Here is a 23,181-nt window from a genome sequence, read left to right on the forward strand (position 1 = left end):
TGATGGGTTTATTATGTTTATTTGTCAGACTGATTGAAACCAGTAACTTTTAAACCAGAGTTTGCGGGTGCTTTTGAAAGATTAACAATAAAAAAACGGTTCAGAAAATCTCATCACATTCATTTCAGGCTATAAGCTCAAACTTGGCTAAAATATAACTTATTTGCCATAGCACTGCAGTTTAATTTTTACTTTAAATAGAAGCATTTTATGTCACCTGCTACACTTTTATGTTTTAGTTTTCCACACATTTGGACCATGATTAATGCAACCCCAAAATGCAGTCAACTTATTGTTGCTTTTTAATAAGTAACACAATGAAGTCTCTGTTGGATGGTTTCTTGATTCAAAGCTGCTCACCCCCATATACATTGCCATAATTTAACAACCAAATTAGAACAACACTCAGGGTCAGCTTCTTTCTAGCAGAGCATAACTTCGCCACTAGAACCAGAAGGGGTGACCCTGCAAACACCACCCCAGTGTGACAGAGATGACCAAACAAGAGACGGGGGAAGAGAAGTAGTCCAGTGTACAAGTTGCTTTGAATAGCTTCCAGCATTGTCTTTGCCTGTAAAAGAGCTCTCTGTTCTCGCTAAAGCAACAAAATGGTGTGCTGGCCCTGGCCACCAGACTGCTCTCGGAGTGAACAGTAGAAGGAGGGGGCTGCCAGAGCCATGTTAACACTACATGGAGAAACAGTCCATACCAGCCGTGCTGGTTGTACTTGATGTTTCCTCTCATTCTTCTACTAGATGCGGAATGAGGCAGAGTTGAGCATGAGAATGAAAGTGATCTGTTTCCGGGAGAGTATTATGATTCTGATGTGTAGTAGGTGGTCATTCAAAAAAATGGACTTTGGATGACTGTTTATTAAAGTGTTTGTTTACCCAAAAATGAAAATTAGCTTATTTACTCATCGCCCAGGCATCCTGGGTGTATATGACTTCCTTTTTTCAGGCGAATCTAATTGGAGTTATATTAAAAATTATCCTGGCACTTCCAAGCTCTATTATGGAAATGAGTGGGTGTTTCTTGTCCACAGTCCAAAACAAGTCCAATAAAGTGCATCCATTCATAATAAAAAGTGGCTCACATGGCTCCAAGGGGTGAATAAAGTGTCCTGTAGTGAATCGATGCGTTTTTGTAAGAATAGTATTTGTATATAAAACATAACAATCACTTTGCTCTAATGGTAAACATTTTGAGTTTACTTGCTTCATTTGCGTGTGAAATTCACTTCACAACAGACGCAAATTTGCGTCTTGGCAGGGGCTTTTGCCACTCGTCAGCGGGAAAGTAGTTGTAAAATATGGCGAATAAGCTCAATTTGCCAGCTTGTAGTCTCAATATGTGTGTATGTGTGTGTATATATATATATCAAATTGAGTAAAGAGCGTTTTTTACAAATTAACAGGTTGTCCGACCTCCTCATTAACTTTCTTCCAAGCAAGATTCTTTTTATTCCTGTTTCTATAAAAGTACAAAGATGTATCGTACAGCTCCTGAGTATCCACATACAGCATCGATGATTTTGTCCTTTATTGTTGTTTCGGATTTTTGCCGCCTCTCGCTACGTCGTAATCACGTCACTACTAGAGCAAGCGCTTGATTGGTTAACACGTTCAGGTTTTTCAACTTGCGCAAATCACACGTTATGCGCGTCAAATGCCCGAAACGCTCAATTCCCGCCACAGGATGTCTATGGCATCTTTGCATTGACTTAACATGTAAATCACTCGCGCTTAACACTTCATGCGCGTCTGGTGTGAACGCACCTTAAGTCATCCACCCGGGATGGCTTACTTATACAACAGTTAGCACAAGCTAGAGAAAAGTGATTATTATGTTTTAAATATGGATATTTTTCTTACAAAAACTAGGCATTCACCGAAATGAAAATTCTTGGCCAAAACCGAAAAAAGAGGAAACCAAGGCCGAAAACCGAAACACCGAAAGAATTATGCCAATTATTAGTACCATTGCATTTATGGCTATGACTGTGCACTAATCTTGCTAAAATCAAGGCATTGCAATTGCATAAATTAATATTAAAATTTCAAAAAATAAATCAATGATATTAATTTAAACAATTATCAATCAAGTATTATATTACTTAACATATGCATATATTTTACTGCCTTTGTTTAAATAGTTTAATAGTTTAAATTTTTATAACACATTATCTTGTGGATCGATCAGTTCACATTTACAACTCTACGCGTTTCTCTTCCAGCAGGAGGCGCTGTCAGAATGGTAGACAAAGCAGAGCAGCAAATGACTTTGAAACGTGCAGCGCTCATATTTATTCAATGGATAGCCTTTTGAAGTTTCATCGCAATTCTTGTCTTTGTCCCCACATTTAAGACCACCTCAAAAATCATAAGACTTTCTTTACCCCTAATAACACTGCAGTCATCAATTAAAATTAAGAGCTTTATTTCAAGAACCGACTTTCAAAAACTAACCTTTTTTTTAATTATTTTTTTTATTTTTTTCCCCACCATGTTCAGGGCACAAGAAAACTATTAGGGGACTAAATTAATATCAGCATATAAAGTATAATCGCCTCTCATTGTCTCTGAGAGAATGGACGTCAGATGCTGAAAGCATTGTCAGCTTTTACTTTCACTTTAACATATTGCGCAGTTTTCCCGTTGCTTGTGTGCTATCCATTGGCTCACCTCCATCGGTTTAAAACATAAATATTTTTAAAAATACAGTATATAGAAAATACATATCTTTAAAATATTGCAACGTAACACCAACGTAAAGCCATTGTTTTTCACTCACTGAAAGCTACATCGGTCTCGATCTCTGGCTGCACGCACGACTAGGGCTGTCGCGGTTAAGGAATTTCCCTTGCGGTAATTTTGAGTGGCTCAGTAGCGCGATATGCGGTATTACCACCATATATATGATTGTTTGTGTAGGCTGTTACAATGTAAGGTCATATTCAGAAATCAATAAACCGAAACCAAATTGCGTTGATACATGAAGTGAAATAAACAGTACTTACATAGAATCCTAGCTAGAAAGAAATGCACATTTTAAAGAAAAATGTCAGACATACTTAGAGGCTTTGCATCTGAACTCTTCGTGTACATATATATCCTCGAATCTGACTGGACAAGAGACTTTTTCTGTCAGTATTTCACCTGCGTGTTCTAGGCGAGCTGTCAGTCAGTGCAGTTTCATTGTTACGCCACAAGATGGAGGCAAGGGACTGTCTTTGAGTAAGTCTTTAAACCGTTCATTCAACTACACGTTCAAAAACGCTTATTTATTCAAAGAGAGACGTAATGAAACACGATGTTGAAATAATTTTAACTTTAATCGCCACTTTTAAAGGCTCAGCTAACCAGCAGAGCGTCGATGCTAAGACGGAGATTTCACTTTCCTTGGACATGACAAGCTAGTTTCACATATATACCTGACTCGATCTGAAAGACAGACGCAGGTAATCGCACAAGCTCAGTCGATCTCTCTCTCTCATTCGCTGTTTGTTTAGGCTTGTTAAGTGCATATCTACTGAGCCTCATAATAAACATATTAAGTTATCATTACTAATTTAATATTCAGCACACAGGTATTAAGTGAGAAGGGCAAAACCTTAGGAAAAAAGAAAACAGGCAAATATCGCGGTTGTTGCATTCCTCTGCGGTTAATCACGTCAATAGCGCGGTATTGCGATATTGCGGTTATCGCGACAGCCCTACGCATGACTGCAGACACACCCCTTCTTGAAATTTTGGCATTACAAGTTTACAAGTTACAAGTTTTGCAAATCGCTATCCGTGGGTCTTTCTCAGATATACTGAAATACGTCCACACCGCAGACGTGTTGCTTCAGACAAACACGTGCAGGCTGCGGTTTCTGTTTGTGTCAACATACTGTTTCGGTCGTGTTGTTTCGGTGATAAAAATCTTTCGGCCGAAAACCGAAAATGCACTTTTGGGCAATTTTCAGCCGAAATTCTTCGGTGGCCGAATATTCGGTGCATCCCTAACAAAAACGCATTGTTTCACTAAAGGAGACCTTTATTCACCCCCAGGAGCCGTGCACTTTTTTTTTTTTTTTTTGTTATGGATAGATGGATGGATGCACTTTATTGGACTTGTTTTGGACGGTTTGTCAGCAAACACCCGGCCATTGCAGTAATAGAGCTTGGAAGTGCCAGTATAATTTTTTATTTAACTTTGATTGGATTCGTCTAAAAGTAGGAAGTCATATACACCTAGGATGCCTTGAGGGTGAGTGAATTATGCTAACTTTCATTTATGGGTGAACTAAACCTTTAACACTCAAAACCCTATCAACACAATTTCTGATGACGGTTTTGTCATCAGCCGGTCCTTGGAGGAGTAGCATGGCGTTTTTAAGAATGTGCAAAATTCAACAGTGAACACGGAGCAAGTCTTGGTGTCCTTGTCTATGAACAAATGACTCTTGTGAACCAGTTTGTATCAAACAACCTCAAATCCGCTTGTGAGTTGGTGATTTGAATCAGACTCCTTCCATCAGTGAGATGTTACTGAGTTCACAACTAGGGCTGTGCGATTAATTGAAATCGATCGAAATCGCGATGTGAACATGCACGATTTCTAAATCGCGTTACGGCACGATTTTTTGCACGCACTCGACTGATACTTTTCCCGCAGCATGCTATTTGAACCGATCACAACACAGCGCGCCTAAACAGAGAGCAAGAACATGCCAACGTTCATGCTTGAACCCAGAAATGGTCGTGCTGGTTTTCTTAGCAGAAAGCAGCTAGACTCTGCCAGTGTTCTAATTGTTTTTATGTGGGACACTGTGGTCTGGGTTGTTGTTTTTTCAAACACACGCACGCACATACGCACACACATACTTACTTTTTGCCATAGGTCTGTTCTAAATACATTTTGTTCTACCTTTACTAGGCAGGGCTCGAAGTTGTGAACGTTTTGGTCGCATATGCTCCCAAAATTTATCTGCGTGATTTATATAAATTATATTTGGGATCATTCGTGCGAGTGCGAGAAACTGTTGTGGTCCGACTTGGTTTCATTTCTTTACAAAACTTTCGCTTGCCTAACCACTGCACAGACTGCTGTGAGCTGATACAGTGACAGGTTCGCCATTCTCTCTTTTGATTGTGAAAAATAAAAGGTCTCCACTAGGGCTGTGCAATATGGACAAAATAATCATATTGCGATTTTTTGAACGAATATTGCGATTGCGATTTTATTTGCGATTTTTTTTTTTTTTTTTTTTTTGCTTTTTCAAACAAGCTACATACATACATTCTAAATGTATTCAGTGCACAAGAAGTGCATAACAAAACATTTCACCATGAAATAACATAGTATTAAGTTTAATAAACAAAACAGTAGTAAAATTGTCTTTAAAACAGACAACATAAAATAAATAAGCCATTTTACTTTTTTCCCGGTACTTTAGCCTACTTTGTGCAATAACGAATAGATTCATTTCAGTGGAAAAATAAGTCCAAAACTCTAAACTTTAACATTTTGCGGGTTCTAAAAATTTTTTTTTTTTTTTTTTTTTTTAGAAATTCTTATGTTTTAATTTTTCTGATAATGAAAAAGCATAAACATTTATTTATTTTTAATCAAATGAAAAATAAACCCTTTTAATTTTTGTCAAACAAACAGAAATTTACTGTTAAAATCTATGCGTGGAAGAAAAATTATAGTCAGTTTAAAACGTTTAAATAATAATTAAGTGGTTAATCTTGTTGTAATATTTTTTTTATCATATATATTGTTTTATGTAAATTATTTAAATAGGAATATATAAACACCTACATTATACTGTACAAAAGTAATACAAGACTAATATTGTTCTGTTACATGTTAAACCGTACTTTTATTTTGACAGGTTGCAGTGAAGTTTCTATGTGTATCTGATGCTAGTTTTCTCAAATGAAACGGTAAAAGTGAAACTCACAGCAGCGATTTGGCGATTGAGTTTATCTGTTCATGTGAGATGCAAGTGCCAAAAATTAGCGGGAGCGTCACGCGTGCTTCAGTCTGCATGTAGTAAAGAAATAAAACGCGTCTCTACCATTCATACATACAGAAGCAAAAGGAACATGCAGGATTCATATTAAAACGGTCTTTTTGCATTTCAGTTTTCACAGACACTAGTCCATATCGCGATTTGAATTAAGTGACAGACCAACTTTTGATTTATTAATCCAAAAATCGACGAATTACGTGGCATTCCGCGCTATAGTAAATTGGGTTTTTATGAATGGAGTCCGCGATCCAGTCCGTGTTTTCTTGGAGGAGACATTGTAATCACGCGACCATGAAGAGACAGAAATGACATGCCTTAGTGTAAATAAGATAAATAACATAAGGCAATTTAGTATGTTTAATAAAAGAACTATGTATAGACCTGTTCTATAGGAAAGATAACCTTAAATGACTTCTATTGTGATCTGGCGCTATATCGAAAATAAAATGGACTTGACGTTCAAGGGGGGCGGGGGTGCTGTTGGGGGGATAGATAAAATCGCAGCCTTGTGCGGTTTAGAAATCGCATGTGCTTAAATCGCGATTTTTTTGAGATTGCGATTAATTGCACAGCCCTAGTCTCCACAAACCGCTTTTGAAGAAATATAATATATTTCGTGCTATAGCGTACATTCTGTCAGATACAATTCTGGCACCTCCGTGTTCATATACTGTACAATGCGGCATTCATTCACATCAAATGATAACTCAGCGGCAGAGTTCCACTCACACAGGGGTGTAATTTCCACTGGGGACATGCTTTTCAAAATCCTGTTTGTGTCCTCCCATATTTCAAATGGTTTTGTTAAAATAATCTCTTTTATTGTAGAATGCACGCTCAGCGCCGTTGAGAGTCTCGCACGATCGTTAAAACAAAACCAAAAGTAAAACGCGCACGCGCATTCCAAAGCAATTTTAATATCCCGCGTTTAGAGGGCGACTCCTAAATGCGTGCAAATTAGGCTACATAAAATATCTAGGCAGTTATTAGTATGTGGGCTTTAATAAGTTGTGTAGTTGTCTATAGTTCTGTATCATGCTTGAAAAATTCGGTCTCCATTTGCACTTTGAATTTTGAAAGAGTAGCCTACTTTGATCATGTGCTTGTAAAACATCTGCAGTCAGAATCAGCCATGAAAAATCAAGATCAGTGCATTACTAAAAAGAAATTGGGTGCGCCTACATTTTTTTTGGTGCTCCTAACTTTTTTTCACCTGTTAGGTGTTTTTTTCCCCGCCTTCTGTTTTAGAGACATGTTGCAGGTATTTGATTTAATTGTTTTCCTTTAAAAAAAAATGTTTTAGATTCACACTGTAAAACATGTCTGTGTCAAAATCGTGATTAAAATCGAAATCGCAATACTGTTCAAGAAAATCGTGATAGGTTTCTTTTGTCCATATCGCACAGCCCTATTCACAACTGACTTCCTTACTAAACCACACAACATTTTTTTTAATATCTGGGAACTTTGATGTGGACTGTAGATTCACGAGACTTACATTAGTCTATTTACTGAGAACTTTCTGTGAGTGATACGTTTCTGACTTTTTTGACTTCCAAACAACCATTTTTATTGAATGATTTAAAGGGATATTTCACCCAAAAATGAAAATTCTGTCAGTAATTACTCACTCTCATGTCGTTCCAAAGCCATAAGACCGTTGGTTCATCTTCAGAAACACAAATTAAAATATTTTTGATGATATCTGAGAGCTTTCTTACCCTGTTGATAAAATAGTCCATGTGACATCAGTGGTTCAACCGTAAGTTTATGAAGCCACAAAAATACTTTGTGTGCAACAAAAAAAGAAAAAAGTGCCTTATTGGACAATTTTACTTTAACAGTGTACTTACTACCTTTCTAGGTTTTGAACGTGGTAGTTTCATTGCTGTCTGTGCAGGGTTAGAAAGCTCTTAGATTTCATCAATAATATCTTAATTTGTGTTCAAAAGATAAACAACGGTCTTGTGGGTTTGGAAAGACATGAGGGTCAGGAAAGAATGACAGAATTTTCATTTTTAGGTGAACTATCCCTTTAACTGCAATTTGTCCAAATAGAAAACTGAAAATATAATGTACATTCAAGTGGCTGCATAATCTTTGAAACTGCAGACCTGTTACTCTACTGTGTATTAACACAAACCACGTGTGGATACAAATGTGCTGTATGTCGTTCCAACCATCCAGCTGATTTATATCCTCTCTCTCTCAAAGGTCGCCTTGGATTCACCCATACAGGAGGAGACAGCCCCTTGCCCATAAATGGTACGCACGTGCATTTTATTGGTTTAATGTGCTAGTAGTTCAAGAAGGATAGCTGTTGTGTGTTGAATTAGTCAGCAAGATTTGTCTCACTGGTTCCTTTTAGCTGTGACATTCTTTTTTTTTAATGGATTTGAAACATGATTTAATGCAAATATATATTTATATGTATGTATACAATTATAGATATTAGTTAATGTATAGTTATTTAGATTTATAGTTATATTTTGTCATAGGTGTGCAAAATCCTAAAAAATACATGAGGATGTACAGTATGTACAAAACCCACAGTTTCTGAGCCAAAGGGTGACGAAAAAAATGTCCATGTTTTCCTAGCATGTTTTCATGTTTCAGCGATTTTCACTTACTATTTTTAGCCCTGGTAACTGATATCTTGTGTAATATGAGATACAATTGTAGCTACATAGCCATGAACTGTTTAATTCAAGAAGTAAAATGCAGATAAAATGTCAATAAAAATAGTAAGGGCATGTTTTCAAAGGTGCTATTTTCATGCACCAATATAACATGTATATATTATATAGTAATAAACAACACTGTTTATCTTCAGAATATTTTTACAGAAACAAAATGCCACCCTGAGATTTGTTCAACTGACACAGCTTGAACGATTTTAGTTGAACTTGAATCAGATACATATGCTAATACTCATTTTTATTGTTATAGCAGTGAAATATATCTTTGAAATTGTAGTTTGTGTGGTATCATGTTTCCGGTGAGTAAACATTTGATATCGGCAAGGGTTATTAATGAATGTGCTCAGAATTAAGACACGTTTGGACAGGTAGGTTGAATCACACAAGAGTGTCCTTAAAAATACTTTCCACCAATCGAGTCACTGAGCCATGAAAATCTAGATAGTTTAGTTGCACAGTTTAGTTTGAGACTTGAGTTCAACAAACCAAGGTAATTGATGTGTAAACTGCACTTTTTGCAAGATTTTTTTCAACACATCTGATTAAAATGTCATGTTTGGCATAAAAAGCTTAGCTCTACTAATTCATTTATATAGTTTAGTCAGAGAATTCAAATTTTCATTGGGGATGTGTTACTTTATATGTGATCATCTTATTTTACATGCAGCAAGGAATTATGGGAGGCGACGAGGTAAAGACAACTTCTAACAAATCCAAATGAGAAAAATGAAAGATTTTCCAATTATCATAATTACTGTTGGAATAATCCAGCATCTGCATGATCATGATATGTTTTGGGGCATTGGTAATTGTTTGCATGTACATGTGCAAATTTCATTTCCATTTGTGTATCGATTGTGTGCCTCTTTCCTGCTGTACTCCAGAGATTTTTTTTTTTTTTTTTTTTGGGTGAAGAGTAAATTTGATTGGGGCTTTTCTGTGGTCAGGGCAACCACACACACACACACACACACACACACACACACACACACACACACACACACAGAGACACGTAAACGTACATCCAGGCCACAGTTGTGACTAACTCCCTTACATAAAGTCTTATAAAGCAGCTCAGGCCTGTGTTCTGTCACGTCAGGAGGAAATTTGCTGGAGTGGCTTGAGCCAGAGGACTAATATTACATCCCCCAGCCTTCGCTCTGTGTTATTACTGAAGCTTTAGTGCAGAGCTACGTGACCATGTGCTGGACATTAACACTTAACATTAACAGATATTATGACAAAATATTCTCTTATATAACCTAATTGCAGAAATGAGTTTTGTAAGCTCAACACAAAGCAGAGTGCCTAAAACCCCATTAAAATCTGCAACACACAGCTTATTGCTTAAGTACAAATTCGGCCAATGAACATCCCATCCTACATTTACACAGATATTTGGTAAGAGTTTTTAGTTTAGGAATCTAGATGTTCAAATGTGCATTGTATTGTAGATGTAAATTTAGCCTGTAACTTTAATTGGATGTAATTTTGTGTATTTAACAATAAGTTGTTATGAAGTAAATATAAACTACTGCTTGGAAGATTGGGCTCAGTAAGATTTTTAGCATACATGCATTAAATTGATCGTTTCTATTCATCAAATGCTTTTCTTCTGAGTATAATCATGTAATAATCGGATGTTTTTGAGCATAAAATCAGCATATTACAAATAATTCTGAAGGATAATGTGACACTGAAGACTTGAATAATGATGCTAAAATTTAGCTTTGCATTACAGGAATAAATTATATTTTAAAATATAATAAAATAGTAAATAGTTCTTTTAAATTAAAATAATATATCAGAATTGTTTTATTTTTATTGTATTTTTGACTTCTTTTTTAAAAAACATTTTAAAATCTTACAGATCCCAATCATTTGAACAGTAGTGTACACATCCATGCTTCAGCACAACTTCCTGTGTAGAATATGAAAATTGCCTGTTTTATCATTGGGCCAAAACTGTGGGCTATGATTTGTTTGATTACAGGACCACAGTAGCCGTAATTGAGAAATTCCTATGCTTTCGAAATTGCACAAGCAAGATGATGCAATTGTCTGTCTTAGTATTTCCTGGGCTCAGAATAATCCATCAGCGTAATTAATTTTATCCTGTGGTGCAGGACTATAGTATAAACACTGAGATAATAATTCCTGCCTCCTCCTCCTCCTTCAGGACACTCATCCCTGTTCCCGATGGAAGATGGCTTCCCAGACGAGGAGAGAGGCGATCAGAGCCTGCCTGGCCTCGGTTCCCCCCACTGCTTTCCTCACCAGAACGGAGAGAGGGTGGAGCGCTATTCTCGCAAAGTCTTTGTGGGTGGCCTCCCCCCTGATATAGACGAAGGTATTACATGCGTTTAGGGTGACTTCTACGCTTCTGCTTATAAAAACAAAAACAAGTTTCAAGGTTCATTGTTGGCTTTGGAACGGTTTCAACAATAGCTGCTTACTCTTATCTGCATTATTATCTTTCCTAGATGAGATAACCGCTAGTTTTCGCCGCTTTGGCCACCTGTTTGTGGACTGGCCTCACAAAGCAGAGAGCAAGTCATACTTCCCCCCGAAAGGTGAGCTAAGAGTTCAGAGTATTAGTTGACCATTTTAAAGGCTATTTTAAACCGTAAACAGTTCTTAATTTGGACATACCAATATGTGACCCTGGACCACAAAACCAGCCGCACAGGTATATTTGTAGCAATAGGCAAAAATGCATCGTATGGGTCAAAATGATTTTCTTTTATGCCAAAAATCAATAAGATATTAAACAAAGATCATGTTCCATAAAGATATTTTGTTAATATATCAAAACGTAATATGCATTGCTAAGAACTTAATTTGTACAACTTTAAAGCGATTTTCTCAATATTTAGTTTTTTGTGCACCCTTAGATTCCAGATTTTCAAATAGTTGTATCTCGGCCAAATATTTTCCGATCCTAACAAACCATACATCAATAGAAAACTTATTTATTTAGCTTTTAGAATATATATAAGTCTCAATTTCAAATGACAATTTCTTATGACTGGTTTTGTGGTCCAGGGTCACATATTTTAGTTCTGGTTGGTTGAGTACTGAATTAAAAGGATAGTTCACCCAAAAATGGCAATTCTGTCATTATTTACTCATCCTCATGTCATTACATACCCATAAGACTTTTGTTCATCTTCAAAAAGGAAGTGAAGAAGGAAACCTGAGAGATTTTCCTCTTTTTTGAAAGTCCATTCCACTTGTAAAAGCAATCCCTGTGAATCATTAATTTATGTCTGTTATACTTCAACAGTAAATGAATTATATGTAAATAAAAGCCTAAATTAAATTTTCAAATTTCTTAAGTTTCATCAAATATACTTTTATTTGTGTTTTGAAGATGAAAGTCTTGTGGGTTTGGAACGACATAAAAGGTGAGTAAATGATTCAAAGAATTTCCATTTTTAGGAGAACTATCCCTTAAGGTTGGTACTAACGATTATGATTGAAGAGTTGTTTTAGTATGTGTCTGTTTTATTTATTATTTTAATGTAAAATTTAGTACGTCTGCCATTTCCACTGCTTACTAACTCTAAAATTCATTTTTCCAAAGGTTACGCTTTCCTCTTGTTTCAAGATGAGAGCTCTGTTCAAGCCCTTATCGATGCATGCATCGAGGAGGATGGAAAGCTCTACTTATGTGTTTCCAGCCCCACCATTAAAGACAAACCTGTAAGGATAAATTACACTGCTGCATTTCTTTCTTTTTGGTCTTTTTTTTTTGTCCTTATTTGTTCTGTGCTTTTTTTAATTTGTCAGCAGATTTGGACTTTGAAAAAATCTGTTGTGGATTATTTTTTCATTCATTTTGTTGACGTGTGGTTTTGTAACAGGTCCAGATTCGCCCGTGGAATCTTAATGATAGTGATTTTGTGATGGATGGATCACAGCCCCTGGACCCGAGGAAGACCATATTTGTGGGTGGGGTGCCACGCCCGCTTCGTGCAGGTATGGAGGGTTTTTTGCTCAGAAATAGTGTCGTTTTTGGGTAAGATTAAATAGATGATCTCTTTTTTTTTTTTTTACATTCATAAGTCATTATTAAGATACCAATAAGTAACTTGTTGTAACATATTTAAGAAGTACTGCTCTTTAAGTAACTTGAACTGTAGCTACTTGGTCAGAAGGGTAGTGAAACTGTTGCCTGACAAACTATTTTCAAAGTAGCTTTTCAAAGCAAAACTTCTTATGTATTGGGTGTTGCTGTTTTATTTTATTATGAAAGAGGTAGAAAGAATTATGCAGTCTGTTTTGTATGTTTTTAAGCATTAAATATATTGTCTTTCTGACAGTTGAGCTGGCGATGATCATGGACAGGCTGTATGGTGGCGTGTGCTACGCAGGCATCGACACAGACCCGGAGCTGAAGTACCCCAAGGGAGCAGGGCGGGTCGCATTCTCTAATCAGCAGAGCTACATTGCTGCTATCAGTGCTCGTTTTGTACAACTGCAGCATGGAGAAATCGATAAACGGGTCAGTGCTGACTTCCACAAAAACATACACACGCACACTCCCCTTCCATGACATGGCATTGATCCAGCAAGCTTCAAAAACAGTGAAAAAGCAGTTTTGGACTATGCTCTAACCCTAGTTGTGACATTACAGCGTGTTTTTGGCTGATGAGCAAACGCATGTTTTGCATAGTTTCAGTTACAATTTAAATATGCTTCTTTAATGTAGGACTAAAAAAGATGGGTTTTTAGAGGCCAAAATGTTCAGGTTATGTCTTATTTTTGTTTTTGGTGTTATTTTTATGACCTTTTCCCTTAATTTTCAATACAATTTCTCAGTTTTGCTTTTGGTTACGTATTTAAACTTTAAACTTTTAAATTGCCGTTTTACTTTTTACTGGCATGACAGTTAATATTGTGAAAAATAGCTGCAAGCAGTAATTAAGGGGCCAAGCACAACAGAGGCTAAATGAGGAGCTAAGCATGGCATAGAGCGTCGAACTAACTGCAACAATGAGTAATTAAAGCCATTTTAGGATGATTTTAGTCTAAATGGCTGAGAAATCATAAATACAACCTTTAGTAATATGATTTCATGGGTAGTCACTTTTAAGCAATAGGTGGCATTATTAAGTCGATATGGTATTTTTTTGGCACACACAATGTTTGGTGTCAGTATGTCAAAGCTTTGCAGAGATAAAGCCTCAGATACAGTTTGGTGTCATGCCTCAAATTTGTTGCGGCACTATACAAAAACGGTCTGAAGATGATCTGACTTGATTTTGGTAAAAAAACAGACTAACTGTATAGGATGAGTTCAAAAAAGTAAGTTTTCAACTTAAATCAAAATGGCGGACAGGAAGTTGGGCTGACTATGGCAAAATTGGTATCTATGTTCTCGGCATGACTCAAGGAATATTTTGAGACCAGTTTAATTACAATAGGCCCATTGAATCAAACGTTATTAGCATTTATTTAAAATTTTATTATAACTTATGACCCTGAAACTGTTTGAGTACTGTCAGAGCATGGTGCTGAAGAAATTTGGTATGCTTCAGCTTTGCATGATGGCCCGAATATAATGAGACCAGTTTTGTGATTTTTGTACAAACCATTCAAAAGTCACAAAAGTATCAATTTTTCATGTGAACTGTGCAGGTAGCCTGAGGTCATGCTTGTTATAACAAACACCAAGTTTGCTCTCAATATGCCAAATTGTTGTCACATCCATTTTTGCATGTTCTTCACCAAATTCGTTCACGCGTTATTGGAGAACGGTTTAACTAATCAACTTGAATTCCATAACTTTTTGCCAGCAAGGTCTAAAGATGATCTGAGCCTATTTTAGTGAAAATCAGACAAATCATCTAGGACGAGTTTGAAAAAGTAAAAAGAAAAATGGCTAAAAAAGAAAAATAGCTAGAATTTAAAATTTTGGTGTCCATTTGTTTCACAATTATTAGCATAAACATGAGTGAAACTTTGGACAAGTGGTGACACTGGAGAGTTTGAGTTAGAGATTCTAAACTTGCTATGGTTAATGTTGACACTGTCCTCTATCTGTGTGGCAAATTTCATAACTTTCTCGCAAGCGGTTCTATGGGCTACCATAGACTTGATCGGATAAAACGGAAGAAAAATATAAACAATAATAAGATACTAGTCATAACTTAAGTGGAGACTGTCCATACTTGTGGGAAAAAAATAAAAATAAAATAAAATGTACTGCACACATACACATACATGTGGGCATCTTAACGTCTTTGACCCGTCAAAAGAAATTTACAAGTGATTTTGGCCATAGAAAGCACATTAAATGTAAGTAAAGTATCTACTTTTAAGATTTCAAATAAGTTTTTGGAGAATAAAATGTCAAAATTTGGTTGAAAGGTTGAAATAATGCTACACTGTCATTGAGCGTAACACAATAACACAAAAAATTCAAACAACATGCTTATTCTGATTGTACATATTAAAATAAATAAAATAATAAGGGAGCATATTAAATGTTGTTGTGTTTTAAATGAGTAAAACAAATCTTACTGACCAATAGGCAAAACCTAGAATTGTGGCAAATTTAAAAAATGTAGAATTACAACTAATTCGTATTTGGGGTTAATTTGTCTTTTAATATGTCATAAATAGATTTTTGTTGTAAATATGCCTGACAAGATTGTTACACTGAATGACATTTTAGTGGGAAATTAGGGGAAAATGTATGATATTTAATTATTTTTGCTCAAAAAAACTAAATCAAAATGCAATTAAATTAAACTGAAAAATTTAAAGCAGTATTACACTTACTGTCTTTATGCTTTAACCCTTTTTCGTCTTTGACCCACATACAGGTCCTTTTCAAAAAAATTAGCATATTGTGATAAAGTTCATTATTTTCTGTAATGTACTGATAAACATTAGACTTTCATATATTTTAGATTCATTACTACACAACTGAAGTAGTTCAAGCCTTTTATTGTTTTATTATTGATGATTTTGGCATACAGCTCATGAAAACCCAAAATTCCTATCTCAAAAAATTAGCATATTTCATCCAAACCAATAAAAGAAAAGTGTTTTTAATACAAAAAAAGTCAACCTTCAAATAATTATGTTCAGTTATGCACTCAATACTTGGTCGGGAATCCTTTTGCAGAAATGACTGTTTCAATGCGGCGTGGCATGGAGGCAATCAGCATGTGGCACTGCTGAGGTGTTATGGAGGCCCAGGATGCTTCGATAGCAGCCTTAAGCTCATCCAGAGTGTTGGGTCTTGCGTCTCTCAACTTTCTCTTCACAATCTCCCACAGATTCTCTATGGGGTTCAGGTCAGGAGAGTTGGCAGGCCAATTGAGCACAGTAATACCATGGTCAGTAAACCATTTACCAGTGGTTTTGGCACTGTGAGCAGGTGCCAGGTCATGCTGAAAAATGAAATCTTCATCTCCATAAAGCTTTTCAGCAGATGGAAGCATGAAGTGCTCCAAAATCTCCTGATAGCTAGCTGCATTGACCCTGCCCTTGATAAAACACAGTGGACCAACACCAGCAGCTGACATGGCACCCCAGACCATCACTGACTGTGGGTACTTGACACTGGACTTCAGGCATTTTGGCATTTCCCTCTCCCCAGTCTTCCTCCAGACTCTGGCACCTTGATTTCCGAATGACATGCAAAATTTGCTTTCATCCGAAAAAAGTACTTTGGACCACTGAGCAACAGTCCAGTGCTGCTTCTCTGTAGCCCAGGTCAGGCGCTTCTGCCGCTGTTTCTGGTTCAAAAGTGGCTTGACCTGGTGCCTGTACACGGTGGCTCTGGATGTTTCTACTCCAGACTCAGTCCACTGTTTCCGCAGGTCCCCCAAGGTCTGGAATCGGTCCTTCTCCACAATCTTCCTCAGGGTCCGGTCACCTCTTCTCGTTGTGCAGCGTTTTCTGCCACATTTTTTCCTTCCCACAGACTTCCCACTGAGGTGCCTTGATACAGCACTCTGGGAACAGCCTATTCGTTCAGAAATTTCTTTCTGTGTCTTACCCTCTTGCTTGATGGTGTCAATGATGGCCTTCTGGACAGCAGTCAGGTCGGCAGTCTTACCCATGATTGCGGTTTTGAGTAATGAACCAGGCTGGGAGTTTTTAAAAGCCTCAGGAATCTTTTGCAGGTGTTTAGAGTTAATTAGTTGATTCAGATGATTAGGTTAATAGCTCGTTTAGAGAACCTTTATATGCTAATTTTTTGAGATAGGAATTTTGGGTTTTCATGAGCTGTATGCCAAAATCATCAATATTAAAACAATAAAAGGCTTGAACTACTTCAGTTGTGTGTAATGAATCTAAAATATATGAAAGTCTAATGTTTATCAGTACATTACAGAAAATAATGAACTTTATCACAATATGCAAATTTTTTGAAAAGGACCTGTATATATTAAATTTACACACAGTTTGTTAATTATTTTGGGGTTAAATGTGATTTTTGAGATGTCTATCTGTTTTAAAGACAATTCTTGTTAACACACAACACACGTGTAACAGTCTGCTGATCTTTCTCGTTCCAGGTGGAAGTGAAGCCATACGTCCTGGATGACCAGCTGTGCGATGAATGTCAGGGGACTCGCTGCGGAGGCAAGTTCGCTCCTTTCTTCTGCGCTAACGTGACCTGTCTCCAGTATTACTGTGAATACTGCTGGGCGGCCATCCACTCACGCGCCGGCCGGGAGTTCCACAAGCCTCTGGTCAAGGAAGGCGGCGACAGACCTCGCCACATCTCCTTCCGCTGGAACTAAAGCCGGTAGGCCAGGAGAAGACGGAGAGAAAGAGAGGAGGCGGAGAGTAGGCTAGGAGGAGTCGCAAAATCATCATCTAAATAAATGCACTTTTCTGTTGCTGGTTCCTTTTTAGTTTAATTTAAAAAAGACAGACAAAAAATATGATTTTAATTTGTCATTTAATATATTTAAAAAAAAGAAAAACATGGATGTGTATCCAAAAAGAGATTCAGGAAGAAAAAGAAAATGTCTAATCCATCTCTCTATTTTTTTATAACTCCATTATATTTCATTTTCAAGTGCACAGAGATGTGAATATATTGAGTATTAGTATACTTTGTCAGTAAGTATCTGCATGACTTTAGAATTGGCTTTTTGTTAACATTGCGATTGGAAGTATTACGTCCTATTTTTAATTTAATCGAAAAGGCGAAGGAGCAAACCTGAAAAGAAAAGGTGCGGGAAGAGTGCACTTATTTCTTTGCTACCCAGAGTGCAGATGTGTGGTCTGAGATCTCAGTTGTTAACCAAAGCTTGGGATTTGAGAACAGAACGCTCTGTTTCTTTTGGTATACTTTGTACTTCTAAGACCATGCTAATCTTTAATGTTTCTTGATGACAACAACTGATTCCACAACAGCTGTCTGGATTTGATCTCCATTGTGACATGCAAGAAAACTAATACCTCAAGCTTAGCTGCTAGTTTAAGTCGAATATATATATTTAAAGAAAAAAAAGAAGAAGAAAAAATCAAGCTGGTCTCTCACACCCTTTCCCCCAGGACCACAGAAAAAGGAAATGACATCAGCAAACGGCACATTGAGAAAATCTGCTCTGTCACTTCCTGCTTTGAATTGGAGATTCAGCATCCTAGTGGGGAATGTATGTTGTTAAAGTTGCAGTAGTCTGCCTGCGAGCTGGTTCAAGCGCAAGGAACTCGATTTCGTTTTTCTGGCCCAGCTTCGCAAGAAGCAGCCGCCGTTCTCTCAGGCTGTTAGCGGCAAGCCTTGGCTTTCAGTTTTAACTCGCAATATGTGTCTCCCGAGCCTTTCCCCAGCCCCCAAAAGCCCTGAAAAAGAGGTGTACGTACAAGCAGTTAGAAAGGAGGAAGAACGATCGAACAATGTACCTCCTGTCCTGCAACAGCCGTGCCCGCTCAGCCTGAGTGTGAAGCATAACTGAAGGTAGTCCATGCATCTCTCCGCTCGGCCCCTTCCCCCAACGCTCACCTGAAACATAAGAGGTTTTGCTTTCAGACATTAGGGAACCAAAGATGGCTGTGTAGTAGCTAGCGAATCCACCGACGTTTCCTTTCTTTTGCCCTGCAGATTTCTTTTCGACTGATTATTTGCGCCCCCCCCCCAACCCAACCCAACCCGACCCGACCCAGTCCTCATCCCATTCGATATAAAGACCAGACGGGCTCCAGCAAACCAAAGATTGGCCTTGAATCGATCAGCATGCAGTTAAAGTCCTAGTAACACTAGTGAAAACCACTGAACCTTTTTCGCAAGTCTACCCGCTTTCCAACGGTCAACCGCGAGAGGCGCGTCGAGGCATCAGGACATCCAATTTGCGGCATTTAAACAAACGACTAGCGCAAAAGTCAGGGAGTTAGTGATCAATTAAGACTTGATACACTAGTGAGAAATTTATCCTCGTGACGGCTACTTGAGCTGGTGGGTGGGAGTTAAACACTTTTTGAAGAATTTGCTGTAAACTAGATGGCAAAAAAAAAAGATGATTATTTTATACATGGCCTGCTGATTTTTGGTACAGTGTTTTCTAGCTAAATTATTTTGTCATGCACATATAAACATTTATTATGCACTACTTTTCTAAATACTTTTTTTTTTTTCAACAGTCATTTTAGGCACATTTTTCACAAAATGGAAAAACTCCTTTTTGCAATACCTCAATTTTTCACATTGTGAAAGGTAGCTTTTGTACTTTTGTTACTGAGAGATCTGCATATATGGAAATTTTGATTTTAAGAGTAAAAAAAAAACGTTGAGTGAATTTAATATATATTATTTTCAATTATGCTTTTTATACATTTCAGTGCTGAGGAATCTTTACAACTGAGCACGCACTTGTGTTGACGCGACAAATCTGCAGAGGAGAGATCAAAGTGTGTATCGTACGCTAGATTTTAACGGCAACCCTAGATTCGGTCATGATCCGACAGCAGCATGGTAAGAAGACGTTGTCGTTCATGTTAATATTTGCGCAAAACGGCTAAAAGATAACCTTGCCTTTTTGGTTTCCTCTCCATAGCTGGAAATATAAACTATAATATAAGGAGAATGCTAAATCTGGTTCATGTTTAGGCTGATCCTCGTATCACAAGAATGGATGTTTGATGTTTAGATATTTTAACATTTGAAAATATATATTCTTGAACTGCCAACTAGTTCCTATTGTAATCCTTAGCATGCATGATGATGATGAGAAAAAACAGGAAAAGAAAAAAAAAGACGTACATGAATTAGCTATTATTGAAATTAATTGTTGTGGTTGTGCACCAGATGTTTCTAAACCTTTCGTTTAAGGCCACCCCACGCCCTGCAACCCCTTGTTATTCTCTACGCCTTCCCCATAATCCAGTATCGATAGGATGCAGAGAGGAAGAAAATAGTGATAAACACACACACACACAAACATATATACACTCTCACGCACACGTGAAAAGAGAACTCTAAATGTCATCGGGTGAATTTGCAGTGCAGGACGAAAGCATCTTCTTTAGTACGCTGTTAAAAAGACTTGAGAACTTCATCCCCGCTTGTCAGTTCGAAGTAAATGGAAACCCGTTTGGAGGAAGGGGAACTTAAGACTTGAATGTGGTAAATGTTGCAAGTTAACTTGGAGTTGTTATGTGCAATACTTTTTTTTGAACTTTTTCCAGATAAAGACTCTTTGCAATGTAATTCTTTAATGCCATTTTTAATTGCCGACATTTAAAGAAGATGTTAATATGTTTTTCACAGTCATTTTCTACTGTTATTGTAATCCTTTTCATGCTGGTGTTTGTAAAAAAGAAAAAGAAATCAAACTATTTGTACTAATATAAATAATTGAAGTTATTTTTAAAACATTAAAGGTTTTGTGCTCATTTGCTTATTTTGTTTATTTCAAGCTACTGTGATTGATTGCATTGTAATTATTAGGTCAACAATGTATCTAGCTGTTTATTGGTATATTTTTAATTGGAATGTATAATTAATTTTTATAATTTTGATCAGATTTTTGTTATATTTTTGAGGTGAAGCTTTTAATATGTTAAAGTGTCTAGTTTTTACTAATTGCTATATTGTGCTCCACAATATATGGTTCACATTTTCTGAAGGAAAATAAATATTTAAATATCTGTCTGTTAACGATGTTACTTAATGGCAAAATTTCAATAGTTTTTAACTGTGTATGGGAAGGTTGTTGTATTTATTAATAGCATTTTTTTACTTAAGATATCACCTTAATTTTTATTGTCATTTCACTTTATAAGTTCCTATTTTTGTATTTTTCTTTCTAATTAAGTTATGTTATACGAAATGTCCATATTCTAGGAGTTGGTCTGTAAGTGCTAGTGAAACAAAAAGAAAAATCTAATGTTATTTAATTGTTTGCAGCCAACTATTTATAACAATATGCATAATTTTTAAATATTTGTAATGTGAAATGTTGAATGAATAAAACTTAACTGTGACAAGACGCTTGCGTTTCTCCTCTGTTTCTTCCGTCGGATTTTAGAAGAGTTTCGTTCTCTGTGCTCATCACTTGTAGATTCTGGCAGATGCTACTCTGAATTCATAAAAAAAAAAAAATTCTGTGGCTCGCAGCTCAAATTAATCATAATGACCAATAGGAATCCTGTTGTAAAATTCTTCAGCCAGATGTCTGTTACAGTTTTACACTGCGGAAATCTAAAGACTTAAAAATAAACATTTTATGAATGCATATTCCCTTCTAAATACATAAGCAAGCTATTTCTTTTGTTTTTATGTCATGAGGTGTTATGTTCTCATTTATTGTGTTCTCAGTGGCACCATCTGCTGTCTCTGAATGCTTCTATTGGAAATGTAGTTCTTTGTTTCTTGATAAGCGCTTGTTCTTTGTCCAAGTCATTTTTGTTGGAAATCCATTTTCTTAGCACTTCTGTTCATATTTGACACTCATGTGGATTTTGAATTTTGCAGTGTCTTGTTTTCAATTGTCAATTTTACATCTAGATCATCTAGATAAGACAAAAATGTAATAAATACATTTAACATGGTTAGAGAGAAATCAAAAGCAACTGTGAGAATTGTACAAATATATACAGTTGATTTGCACAATTTTTGGGATGCCAGCCAACACAAATCCGATTTTTTCATTAACCCCTAATTCAATTCTTAGCTTCTTTCAGCTGATCCACTCCACCTCCGCAGGAGATCAGCAATTTCTTTGCTTTATAATTTAACTGGTGATGTTTCCATCAGCTGTAATAGATCAGGGTGGCACTGTTTCAGTGAAACTTCTTTGTCTAGATTTCACAGTGGTCGATGCCATCTAGCTGAGGTAATGAAGATGATCCACCCTAATAAAACAGGGAACATGCCTCAGTTGTTCCCTTATATTTCTCTCCAGCTACAGGATCTCTAGAATAATAGAAGAGTCAGATGAGATCATCCTCATCTCTGACTCTGGAAACAAAAGGTTGAGTACTGTGTGTAGTCGGGTCACAGTCTAATTATTTATTTCCCATGAGACTGGGACAGGAAATGTAGATCACGGTGGTTCACTGGTGAGAGGTTTCAATCACAGAACTCATTTGGAATCATTTGAATGATAAACAGATTGATTATCAGTTGAAGCTGTGCATGACGTGTGACATCAGTGCCACACCCTTTAGTAAGAATTGCATGATGAATAAGCCTGCATATTTTTTGCTGGAGCACACTTCAGCATACTTTTGAAAAGAAAATGTATTAGCATGGAAATAACATACTTTGTTGAGCTACTTAAATGAACTGAATTATGTTTTCATTTACTTAATTGCTTGTTATTAGCATTTAAATGACAATGTATTGTATTTTACATTTATATTAAATGGAAATAGCTGCAATTGAAAGATCTGAAGTACACTACAAAGACATTCAATTCAGTTGCAAGTGCAAATACAAATACAAATACAAGTGCACTTCTTTGTCACAATGAATAGTGTGTGTAGTTCATGTAGCTGCAATACAACAAATGTTTGTGTAAAATAATTGTTGGTGTTTTACACCCCATCCACCTTCAATATTTTTAAGGATTTATGCCTTCAGTGCTATGACCAAATGTATAATCATTAGTTCAATGGCAGGCATTATAAATGTATAGTACTTCACGCCCCCTCGTGGCTAGAGATGAAATTGACATGGTATGTATGCAAAATTACTTTACGAAGAACTAAAATCTCTTTTGTAAGCTATCTGTTAGTACAGTATTTAAGAGGTAGAAAGAGTAAAAGGCAGTTGCTTTGCTGGTGCATAAAGCCTAGTGCGCGGATTTTAATTGCCACTGGCCATGAATCAAACAGCTAAAACCAGCCTAGGCTGGTTGGCTGGTTTTAGCTGGTCAGCAGGCTGGTTTTGGAGGGGTTTTGGACACTTTTCCAGCCAGGCTGGTCAGGCTGGAAAAACCACCAGCTAAAACCAGCCTGGCCAGGCTGGGAGACCAGCTAAAA

The 23,181-nt window shown here is 36.7% G+C and overlaps 1 protein-coding gene across 2 annotated transcripts in view; it reads left to right on the top strand.

Moving 5' to 3' along the window:
* Positions 1–21,185, top strand: part of cpeb4b (cytoplasmic polyadenylation element binding protein 4b) — a 39,219-nt gene extending 18,034 nt beyond the window's left edge. Inside the window, exons 4-11 of one of the 2 annotated variants that reach the window (XM_073824093.1) lie at positions 8,240–8,290; positions 9,392–9,415; positions 10,904–11,074; positions 11,208–11,297; positions 12,311–12,429; positions 12,591–12,705; positions 13,050–13,231; positions 17,265–21,185. In XM_073824093.1, coding sequence (XP_073680194.1) covers positions 8,240–8,290; positions 9,392–9,415; positions 10,904–11,074; positions 11,208–11,297; positions 12,311–12,429; positions 12,591–12,705; positions 13,050–13,231; positions 17,265–17,492 — 980 coding nt within the window. In that variant the 3' untranslated portion in view covers positions 17,493–21,185. The remainder of the gene's footprint in view (positions 1–8,239; positions 8,291–9,391; positions 9,416–10,903; positions 11,075–11,207; positions 11,298–12,310; positions 12,430–12,590; positions 12,706–13,049; positions 13,232–17,264) is intronic. The other variant, XM_073824094.1, reaches the window with a different exon arrangement.
* Positions 21,186–23,181: the final 1,996 nt, after the last annotated feature.

This window comes from Garra rufa, chromosome 19 (genome assembly GCF_049309525.1).
Source record: "Garra rufa chromosome 19, GarRuf1.0, whole genome shotgun sequence".
NCBI lineage: Eukaryota > Metazoa > Chordata > Actinopteri > Cypriniformes > Cyprinidae > Garra > Garra rufa.